We start from the raw sequence: 11,772 nt of genomic DNA, 5'->3' as shown, positions 1-11,772 counted from the left end.
GCATTTGTCCAGCATGCTTTGAGGCCCTAGGTTCAATGTCTAGTACAGTTCATAGGAAGAGAAGGGAAAGAAAGGAGAAATAAAAACTCGATTTGAGGTTGCCTTGGTAATTATAGCCTGGTACAGTGATTCACACCTATAATCCCAGAAGTGATGGGGTTCACCAAATTTAAGGCCAGCCCGATTAGGCTGGACTAGATGTGAGACCCTGCCTCAGAGTTTGGGGCTGGAGAGATGCACTTGCTGCCCTCAGAAAGGATTAAACCCCTGCAACTGTCACCCCATCCAGTTCCTCTGCCTGCTTCTGCACACATATGGTTTGTACACATAAGTACATTCAAGTACAAGTACACACACAACATGAAAAAATAAAAACCGAAGCTTGACACTTTTTCAGGTATTGCTTTCCCTAATATTCTGGATTCCAAAGACTCACGTGAACTGTCAGAAACTGCGTTTTTCTCCAGTCCCCTTGCTTTTTGTGAATTCATGACGTTTATTCGATGATGAAATGTTTTGAGACTGAACAAAATTTGGCATGTTAAACGCACTAGGCAAGGTTAAGCTGTGTGTAAAACAGTGAGTCTTCAGGTGAGGGTAGTGTGTGTTTCTGAGTTCCTGTATGATGTGGCCAAACTTAAAATTCTTGGTAGTAGACTGGTATAAATCTGAGATGACAGAAAAAAAAACAAAAAACAAGTATTCATTACTTGACGGTATGTACACGGGTGTATTGGGCCCTCACCCCACAATAACTGAAGTGACTAAAAAATCACTTCATGATAAAATGGCGTTCTCATTTTATTAGTCCTATATGGTTTGGCCCCTGCTGTCTTCTTTCATAAAGGCAAACTCATCACAGGTTTCTACTAATAGAGGACATACCATCAACCCTTTAATCCCATCCCAGCAGAGGCAGAGGGAAGCTGATCTCTGAGTTCAAGGCCAGTCCAGACTACATGCGACACTATCTCGAAAAATACCTCACTACCAAAAAAAGTTATGAAGGGCTTAGGGACAAAACAAAAACAAAACAAACAAACAAAAAACCCATAGCTCTCATTTAGTTGAGCCATTTTCTGTGCTTTAAGGAGAAGGAACTTTGGGCACAAAGGGTAAGTTTCCTCTTTTTCTAGTGTCTGAGAGAGACCCAAGAAAGACTTCAATGTTTTTCCATTGAAGTCCTACCAGGTGAAATGGCACCTGGGATTTGGGAGCGGCAGAGTGTGGGATGAAGGGTGGGAACACCCCTGGTAGCTAAGTCAACAACTATAGTTAGCCCTTGCCCCTTTTCTTGCTGCTGGGTTAGGAGGGGGTACAGAGGCTCTAGGGTCCTTTTGAACTGCAACAATGACAAGCTAGTAGGTCTTTCGCTTCCACATACTTGGGGAAACCCGCCTTCGTCCTAGATAAGGAACGACCTCAGCAGAGGGGAAAAGACTAGTTAGTAACTCTCTCCCTGGCGCAGCGACTGCGGGTCCAGCATGTCCGCTAACGGTAACGTGGGATGGAAGCAGAAGCTCTCTGGGGAAAACCGAGGCTTCCTCCACTGCGATGGGTTGGGTGGGGTGGGGCGAGGCCAGACGAAACGAAGTCCCTCGTGGGCGGGGTAAGGCGGAGCGTCTACCGAGAGCCGGGCAAGGCAGGACTTCCTCTGCAGGAGGCGAGAGGCGGAGCTTCCTTCTTGGGTGGGGCAAAGCAGGGCTTCTCGGTAGGGGAGGGGCGGAACTTCCTCCGTGGGGCGGGGTTAGGAGGGGCTCGTTCCGTGAAGGGGAGGGGCGAGGCTCGGCCAGTCTCCCTGGGTCCCTCCACTGCGCATGTCACGTTGCGTCCCTCCCTCTCAGCAACCGGCCTGGCGGCAGCGCGGCTACAAAACTGAGGAGGCGGAGCCGAGACGGAGTCGGTACTGCGCTCTGACTCCTAGACCAGGTACCCGGTGGCGGAGCCGCCTGGTGCGCTCCCAGGGCCAGTCCCTCTTGCCAGACTCCGAGTCCGTGTCCTCGGGGGTGGGCCTCAAGCGGCCATCCCGGCTCACCCTCGTCCTCCCCTGGCCCTCCTTTAACTTGGGTTCTGGGTTCCCGCATTGAGGTTACATACAGCCTGAGAGCAAAATTAGGCTTGGGCCTGGCTGGGGAGATGCTGAGCAGAGTTGCCGGACCGGAGAGGCTAGCTACCGCATGGCCTTTTCCGGGGCTTCTAAATGGGGTTGAGTTCCCATACGGAAGCAAGATCAGGGCTATTCTCTGCTTTGGTCGAAAATGAAGAGCTTCTAAATGTGTTGTCTTAAGTGTCCCAGCAGTTTTGGGGGCCGAGTATGGTGGCGGAGAGTGAGCACGACAGAAGGGGAGTGGCTAAATAAAATTGTTCATAATTTTAGGAAATGGATAACTTCTCAACTCACTCTTCTGCTAAGACCGTAAGGTACTTCAACTTGACCCCTTTCTCCCAGACTGTTGGACTCGGTCTTACTGAAATACCCGTTGAGGTAGAACCGTGTTCCAATGTTTGGATGGGTTTTCATGAGCTAGTTGATACCTTATCCAGAGATACCCAACACCTGAGACTGACTCCGATCCTTGAGGGGTGATAAACCAAATTTGAGACTGTGGGCGTGGCTCAGTGCCTGAGTGCTTGGTTAGCATTAGTGCGGACTTGCTTTCCATTCTCCACACTACCAAAAAGAAAATTGCTAACTTGCTTCTGCCATAGTGTAGGAACTTAATAGTTTAGCCATTAGTTATAGTACGGAAACTGGTCAACTCTCTTCACCCTTTAATTAGGTTTCTTAGAAGAAGTTTGGTGCTGGACGGGGTGGCACACGCCTTTAATCCCAGCACTTGGGAGGCAGAGACGGGCGGATTTCTGAGTTCGAGGCCAGCCTGGTCTACAAAGTGAGTTCCAGGACAGCCAGGAATGCACAGAGAAACACTGTCTCAAAAAAAAAAAAAAAAAAAAGAAGTTTGGCTGTGTTTATAGTTGTGACCTCCGACATAAAGTTTGGAGGACCAGTGATAAAAATAGAAGAAAAAAATCTGTCAGAACAAGTGAATTCTATTGGTACCTGTTGTAGTGGGAGAGATGATGAGGCGACAGTGTGGTTGGGTGGTTGGAGAGGTGGCTCTGTGGATAGGAAGACATGCTACCGTCTCCAGCAGTCGTGTAAAGAGCCATGTGTGGCCATGAGCCTGTGACAAGAGAAACACCAGAGCTTGCTGGCTACCAGCCTGTGTCCAAAGTAGTAGAGTAGTTATACACAATGTCCTTGCAAGCCTCACCAAGCATAGAAACAGGTACACACATAAATACATACATACATACATACATACATACATACATACATACATACATACAAGATATATATACATACATATACACACATTGGTAAGTGTAAGAGTTAATGTGGGAGTCTGGCATGATGGTACACAGCTTTAATCCCAGTACTCGGGAGGCAGAGGCAGGCGGATCTCTGTGAGTTCGAGGCCAGCCTGGTCTACAGAGTAAGTTCCAGGACAACCAGGGCTAAACAGAGAAACCTTGCCTTGAGGAGAAAAAGCTAAGGTGAGGAATGTAGGTGTTTAGTGGGAGCCCTGCTGTCATAGAGGGTACCTGAGGTGATTACTGAGTATCAACATTAGACTGGGGACAAAAGGGGAAGTGGAGTCTATAGACTACACTCTGTCTTTTTTTTTTTTTTTTTTCCAAAAGAAACTGTAGCCAAGTGTGATTTTGAGTTCCTGATCCCACCTGTCTCTGTTGACTGAGTGCTGAGATTCCACACATGAGCTGTCATTCTCAGGTGTGGATTCCTGTCACTTTTACAGCCTTCACTGGTGATCTTTAAATCCACCAAGCCATCTCTGACCTCCTTTTAAACACCAGTACTACTTTTCTCACGAATTGCTAACCCGGCTTCTTGGAAGATAGAATCCCCAACATTAGTTGAACTCTCAACATTCTTTAAGCTTGAACTTGGCAGAGGTCAACAGAGCAAGACATTTGATGTGCACCCCTCCTGCAAACCCTCAGTATACACTCTCTTAATACACTAAATGAATAAATATTTTAATCTACCCCTCCACTAAAGCCACTTCTACCTCCGAGCTTTTCCATTTCTGGCATTGGCTCCGTGGTATATTAATCATTTTCCAAACACTCAAGAACACAAACACACATCAGCTGTAGAATGGGCTCCCAGATATGGTATTAAGTCTCTGCAGTTTTCAGTCAGGGACTACACAACCACATATCTAGGAGAGTTTGTAAAAGATAGTCCCCAGCCATGCTTGGTGGTACAGGCCTGTAATCCTAGCAATTAGGAGCATGGAAGAAGAAGAATCAAGTTCAAGATCACCATCAGCTATGTATTGGCTTTGTGTGTAGGAAACCCTGTCTTAAAGCACATAGTTCCAAGGGTAGAGAATGAACTAGATAGCCTGGGCTGGGCTGGGCTGGGCTGGGCTGTGCGTGCTTCATAGTTCATTCTTAGCCACTCATCTGTTTCCTGGTGTTCCCACTGCCACAGACTCCAGGAAAGGGGTTTTTCTAACCAGCTTGCTTTTCTCTGGGCTATTTTTACCCCTCCCTTTCTTCATTCCTTCACAGATTGACATTTCTTGGCCTGTTCTTCCAAACAAGGTTTCTCAAATGTTAGTTAATACCATGGTCCACATAGCAACAGCATTGTTGTTTCCAGGGAGTGAATTAGAGTTCCCCGGCCCACCCCAGACCTCCCAAACTGCAGCCTGCATTTTCACAAGATCTGTAAGTGGTTTGTGGGCACAAGATGTAAGACACATTGCTTGGACCGCCATTGTGTGTCATCTTTCTGTTTAAAGCCTCCCGTGCTTTTCCACTCCCTGCTAGTACAGCCATGTGCTAGCATGCATGGTCCTCACACACTTAGAGAATGTTCAAAGGGCTAATGTTTCACAGTCAGGCAGTTTAGTGTTACCGAGTGACTCCCGTGTGGCATGCACTGTTGTGGAAGTTGGTAATACACCTTTGCACAAGGCAAGCAGATACTAGATGATAGTTATGCTTTCCGGCTTGGAATTTCTGTTTTCTTTAAAGTCACCTTTGACACTCCAAGACCTCCTACCACACAGCTGTGCTTTTGCTCATTCCTTGTCTGTTTCCCTGTCCTGTTGATTGGTGGGCATCCCACTTCCATAACCAGTTAAGGCCGTACTTTCTGCTTCCTGGAGTATAGCATTTGTGTGTGTCAGGTCCCAGGGCCCTGTTGAAAGAATGTACACACTTGAGGATGGTGAAGACTGCCTGGTTCCCTTTCAAGGCCTGACACCAACAAGTACTCAGGGGTTATAGTTGGACAAGTTAGAAGTGCCACACCCTTTTCCAGGTTTAATGTATAAACATCATAGCTACTCTTTCAGGTAAAGAAAAATAAAACTAAAAATAATTTTTTCTATACTGGGGATTAAACTTAGGGCCTTGGGCATGCTGGGCAAATACAACACAGCTCAGCTATTCCTAATCTATATTTGTAATGTAAATATGGGCTACCCTAAAGTAGATTTTCAGTTTGTGCAACGTGTATAGGATTTACTCACACTAGATAAAACTGAGGTCCTCTCAAGTACTAGTAGAGTTTTAAAAATAAGTAACTGTTGCTTGTGAATGATGCAGTTGGATGTGGGAGGGGTATACCTCAGTGGTAGAGTGCTTGTCTAGTTACCTGTAAGGCCCTGTGCTGGATCTTTAGCACCACAAGTCAGTAAATTATAAGGCTATTTTGTTACCTGTCAACTGTGAATATTGCTTTGCCAATGTATTGTGATAAAAATGGATTCATGTTTTGAATGACATATCCATCTGCTTCATCCTTCCACTGTAGTTTTGTATTCTTAGGACATTTGAAGCAGCCTAGTGATCTTAATGTGACACAGAGTAGAAGGTGTTAAAGTATCTTTTCTTTAACTGATGTAACTGCTGTAATTACTGCCTCCCTCTGCTAACCTAGGTCTAGTTCTGGAAGCTTCTAGCCTCCATATAATCTAATCTAGACCTACAGTGTTTTCAGGCTCTGAGACTTACTGCTGAACAAGTTCACCCTTTCTAGCTTTTTCTGAACTCTGGGTGGCTGGTCAACACAGCTGTTCTGGCTCAAAACGCCTGTCCATACTGACTTGGTTCAAACTGGCTTTTTTGGCTTCTGACAGGATTGCTTTGATTGGCCTCTTACTAACTTCGGCAATATGTTCTAATCTTCTGGCTCTTTTTCATTCGCTGAATCGTTCTGTCTTCACCTGTGTCTAGCTTGTTCCTTGTCTGCAACCTGTCTCTGTAAAACTGCCTCTCCCCTTTCCATCTCTCATTGCTGCCCTTTTTTTTTTTTTTTTTTTTACTTTTTTAAAAAAAGATTTATTTGGTTGTTTTATGTATAAGCACACTGTAGCTGTCTTCAGACACACCAGAAGAGCTGCTCTTTTTTTTTTTTTTTTTTTTTGGTTTTTCGAGACAGGGTTTACTCTGTGTAGCCCTGGCTGTCCTGGAACTCACTTTGTAGACCAGGCTGGTCTCGAACTCAGAAATCCACCTGCCTCTGCCTCCGAAGTGCTAAGGTATGTGCTATGGGCTTGTCTCTACTCCACATGGCTATAGTAGCCATGTTACTGGATTAAAATTCCTCTACAAGAAATAGAAAAGGAGGCCTGGAGAGATGGATCAGCAGTTAAGAGCAGTGACTGCTCTTCCAGGGGGCCTGAGTTCAATTCCCAGCAACCACATGGTTGCTCACAATCTGTAATGGGATCTGATGCCCTATTCAGGTGTGTCTGAAAAGAGTGACAGTGTACCTCTTATACATAAAATAAGCAAATAAAACTTACAATAAATAAATAAATAAATAGAAAAGGAAAGTCCCTCAATATTCAGATGAATGTCTATGTGCTTTAGATTGGTTTTGGTTTTCCCTTGACCCAGGATCTCCTCTGCAGCCAAACTGAATTCTTTTTTTGTTGTTGTTGTTGTTGTTTTTTTGTTTTGATTTGTTTTTTTTTAGTTTTTCGAGACAGGGTTTCTCTGTATAGCCCTGGCTGTCCTGGAACACACATTGTAGACCAGNCTGGCCTCGAACTCAGAAATCCACCTGTCTCTGCCTCCCGAGCGCTGGGATTAAAGGCGTGCGCCACCACTGCCCGGCTCAAACTGAATTCTTGATTCTCCTGCTCCAGTCTCCCTAGTTCTAAGATTACAGGTCTTTTGCCATAACACCCAGTCTGCTATGCAGTATTTAGGTCTAAATTTTTGTTTTGTTTTGTCCTATTTATTTGTTCATTTTTGACACAGGTCATGTAGTTTCGGAGTCACAGATAGGCAAATATGACCTTGAACACCTGATCCTCTGGCTGGGATTACAGGTATGCAACACCACACCCATCTTAAAAATGTTTTTTCTTTTGTAGAATCCTTAGACTCTTTTCAGTACACAATTATGTTATCAGTAAGTAGTTTTATACTTTCAGACAGGTGCAGCTGGCATGCCTGTAATCCTAGCTCTTAGAGTCGGAGTCAAGAGGATTGTTTGAAGCCAGCCTATATAAAGGACTTTGTCTCAAAAATAGCAGTGCTGGTGGCTCACAGGTAGAGTGCCTGCCTAGCATGTCCAAGGCCCCTCAGGAAAGAGAGCAGAGTCGCTGCAGCTTACTAAACATTTTAATTCAAAGTAAAGATTGCACCTGTATTTAAAATATTCAACTTTCACTAAACCAAAGAAAAAATTACTGGATGGGTGTGGTGTTACAATCCCAGCATTTAGATAGGCAGATATAGGAGGATCAGAAGTTCAAGGTCGTCCTCTGATGTAGTAAGAGATCACCCTGGGTACCCAAAACCTGGGCTCTAGAAAGAAAGGAGGGGGAAGCCAGGGTTTCATGCTTCAGACACCATGCGCCTGTGGTTCCTGCTGCCGCCTTGTACTGGGGGCGGCAGTGCTGTGTTTTTAAAGAAGCTCACTTTAAGTCTGTCACCTGTGACTTACACTTGCCCCTCTCCAAGTGGCAGAAGTTTCCTGCCATCCCTCCACTGCAGCCCATTCTTCCTTACCTTGTCCTGCATTCTCTCAGCAGCCCTGCCGAGTGTGAAGCCCACACTGGCCTGCAGTTCCCCAGCCTTCTGCCTTAGCCTCTGAGTTCTCAGAATACAGGAATGTACTAACACACCTGACTCCATACGTCTTTTCTTCACAATGTACTTGGACAAATACATCCAAGTGTGTTGTCACTCAACACTCTTCTAAACAAGTACTCAGAAGTTAGCGAGCTCTGTGTCTGGCAGTGAGCCTTGGGTGGTAGACTAGTGGCACGCTTTGTTCGACAGATGCTTTATCTAGGCTGGGGATGCGGCTCAGCAGAGTTCCTACCCAGCATCCAGGAAAACACCCAGCTCCATCCGGAACACCACATAACCCAGGCGTGGTGCACGCCTGCAGTCCCAGCATAACCCAGAGTGTGCAGACTTTCAGGAGTACAAGGTCATCTCTACTTTGCAGTGAGTTTGAGGCAGCCTCTACCTATAGGATACTGATTCCGGAGAAAAATATTTCTATAAAAATCAATTTAACCAACTCTTTCTACTTCTGTTTTCCTTTTAGGTTTAAGTTTTTGAGGTTGAAGTAGGTCTACACAGTAGGAACCCATGTCTTTTCTTGTAAGTAAGCCAGAGCGCATTCGGGTGAGTGTTCCCAGTCTTCTGGTTTTCTATTTGTCTTTTCTGATAAGTGTTTGGGTTGATATTACAGTGGGTTGTTTTGTTTTATGTGACACTCAGAATTATCTGGTGGAAAAAGAAACAGGAGGGTGGCTTATTTCATGAATCAATTGGTCACATGTTAAATGGGTTGGGCCATTTCTGTGTAGTTACTTAGTTGGTAACGGTCTCTTTGCTTCTGTTTCTCAGGGTTTTGTGTTTTTAAAACCACTGTCAGACTGTAGTTACTGGAACACATTTCTAAACACAATCATGAAGAGTCTTTAAAACTAACTTGAAGAACGTATATCTTAATTTTTATCAGGGACTAGTGAGCTGGTCCAGCAAGTCCAGGTGCTTGGTGCTAAGCCTGACTACCTGAGTTCAGTCCCTAGGACCCACACAGTGGAAGGGGAGACCTGGCTCCCATGTCCTTTGATCCCCACATATACATCATGCACACACATGCACACACGCACAAAGACCATATACTCACCTGACAGGGGAGATGCCATGAAGGTGGTTTCCTAGGCGAAGACGTAGCACGCAGATATGCTGACCCCTGAAATTTCCCCCAATTCAGAAAACTCAACTGTGTACTTTGTGGTAGTGGAAACTTGGCTCCTACTTTCTCCTGTAAAAATTTTAGGAAAAAAAAAATTATTTGATTGACCTTAAGGACAAATATTGGGTTTGGTGCCAATGACTTCAGAACTTAAGGGCCACTAGCTGGCTCAGCAGATACAGAGGCTTGCTATCAACCCTGGAGGCCTGAGTTCTATCCTTGGGGACCCCCTATAGTGAAAGGAGAGAAATGAATTTCATGTGTTGTCCTCTGACCTCCACGTGTGCATATCTTCCCCCCCCCAACAAAATAAATAAATAATTAAATTTTTCTTAAAGTATGTTGTTATCTTTTATCAAGTACTTAGTTTTAAAATGCAATCATGATTATTTAAAGATTTTAATCATATTTAATAAAAATTTATTATTTTAATTACTTAATAATTAAGGATTCTTAATTGAATTTAAAGATTTTTTATTTATGAGAGATGAATTTACCATTCTCAAATATTAAAGCACAAATTATCCTTTGTAGTATAATTCATAGAAATTTTTACAGTAATTTTGATTTTTTAATTCAGAAAAAACTGTTACAGAAAGGGACAAAGGGACTTTATAGTATATATTATATATCTTATTTTATATTTTATATATCATATAGCTTATATTTATATATTATATAGCTTAATATATATATATATATATATATATATATATATAGCTTATTTTAGAATGTTCTTTAGACTTCCCTTTCTTGTATATACATGTATACAAACAGTTACACTGTAAGGAATAAACTTCAGTATTAATTAAGAGGGCAAGGTAACTCACTACTTAGCCTGAGCTCCATGCAATGGAAGGAATGCCTCCATGCCAGACTTTAACACCAGTCATGAAGAGAAACAGAACCTGCATTCCATTGCTTTTAAATAGGAGCCACATTCCTATTTTAACCTGTCCTGATTAAGGTGAAACTGGACCCCTGATTAGTATAACGGAAACCTAACACTTGTCTGAAATGGGCTGGCAAGGTGCATGATGATTGTGAACTTGATAGAAGTTAAGTCTCAGGTTAGAAACCCTTGTAAATGTGCAGCCCCAGCAGCCTCTGTGCCCACACGGAGTGACAGAGAGGATGAGCGTGCCCACAGTGTGAGGATGACCTGCAGATCTCAGACAGGAAATCAGCAGGAGTTCTGTTTGAGAAAACGGGACCCAGAGTGGGGAAGGGGCAAGGAAAGGGTGCTGGGCTGTAAAGATGTCCAAGGTACAGGGTCTGCACGTGTGAAAGTGCCAGGGGGAACCTCATCCTCCGCACAATGATAGATGCTATTTTTTATAAACAAAACAGAACAGAACAAAACAGAACAGAACTTGGGAAGGAAGACTAAGGAGTTTAAGGCCAGGCTAGGCTACAGAGTGAGACCCTGTCTCACAAAGGTGAAAAATCAAACAGAAGAAGAAAGCTTTGTCAATTAAAATAAAGTATGGTATATGCTAGGTCTCGTTTTATAAACTAACAGAGGCTTGTGAAGAATTCTGTCGAATTCTAGTAATACTTTTTCAAATGGGCATTAATGATCCAGAACTTGTAAGGACCACCTATGGAATAAACAAGATGGAACGAAGAGATTTTCTGTCTAGGAGAGAAAACATTATTATTGGGATGGTTCCACGTATTTCCCCTCAGTCACATTGATGAACCAGTCGTCATTTTGTGTAAGGTTAGACTTGAGGAAGGAATGAATCTTTTTGTTTGTGGCCAGTTTCGAGGTCCTTCCTTTTCCATGGCCATAGTCCTGTTGTCCTGCCCGGCTTTATGTTTTGTGGGGTGGTTGTCATACTTGTCTCTAAGGCTGATAGCACTGTGTTGTGGCTTGGAAGACTTACTAATTCTCTTTGGGGTTTTCCTCTTTAGCGGTGGGTCTCGGAAAAGTTCATTGTTGAGGGCTTAAGAGATTTGGAACTGTTTGGAGGTAAGTACTGTCTGGCACTTAACCATCACTTCAGGGCAACTGCCGCGGTTCTTCTGACTGCGTCAGTTTATAGACCTTAGCAGTTTGAAGAGCCATTGTAAGCTATGTGCTTAGATTCGTGAGGCTTCCTCTTTAATCCCGTGTTTCCCAGAAATCTGCAGACGAATCAAGCAGCTGTCTTGATTGTTAGAAAGCAAGTGCAGCAGTTAAAGGCCTGTGCACTTCTGCTTCTCATAAGTATTTGTCCAGCTGAGACACATACTGTCAAAGGCAGGCCTGGTGGTAAAAACCTGGAATTCTGTATACTTGGGAGGCTGAAACAGCAGCATTCCAAGTTCAGGGCCAGCTCTAGCAACTTAGTGAAACTTAGTGAGACCCTGTGTCAAACTGGAAAGTAAAAGGCCAGGAACATAGGTCAGTGTGCTACAGGTCAGTGTGCAAAGCTTTAGCAGGGTGCGGGCTCTAGTCTCTCTTTCTCTCTCTCTCTCTCTCTCTCTCTCTCTCTCTCTCTCTCTCTCTCTCTCTC

The 11,772-nt window shown here is 44.0% G+C and overlaps 1 protein-coding gene and 1 pseudogene across 7 annotated transcripts in view; both read left to right on the top strand.

Moving 5' to 3' along the window:
• Positions 1–1,832: 1,832 nt before the first annotated feature.
• The window catches only part of Strada (STE20 related adaptor alpha), a 31,188-nt gene continuing 21,248 nt past the window's right edge, over positions 1,833–11,772 (top strand). Inside the window, exons 1-3 of one of the 7 annotated variants that reach the window (XM_029546370.1) lie at positions 1,841–1,929; positions 8,612–8,667; positions 11,189–11,246. In XM_029546370.1, coding sequence (XP_029402230.1) covers positions 8,656–8,667; positions 11,189–11,246 — 70 coding nt within the window. In that variant the 5' untranslated portion in view covers positions 1,841–1,929; positions 8,612–8,655. Of the gene's footprint in view, positions 1,930–8,611; positions 8,692–11,188; positions 11,247–11,772 lie in introns of those variants that run through there. The other 6 variants (XM_021211945.2, XM_021211946.1, XM_029546371.1 and 3 more) reach the window with 6 other exon arrangements.
• LOC115065437 lies at positions 9,195–9,340 on the top strand (annotated as a pseudogene).

The sequence above is a fragment of the Mus pahari genome, chromosome 14 (assembly GCF_900095145.1).
Source record: "Mus pahari chromosome 14, PAHARI_EIJ_v1.1, whole genome shotgun sequence".
Lineage (NCBI taxonomy): Eukaryota > Metazoa > Chordata > Mammalia > Rodentia > Muridae > Mus > Mus pahari.
This window is presented reverse-complemented; position numbering and strand designations above follow the sequence as displayed.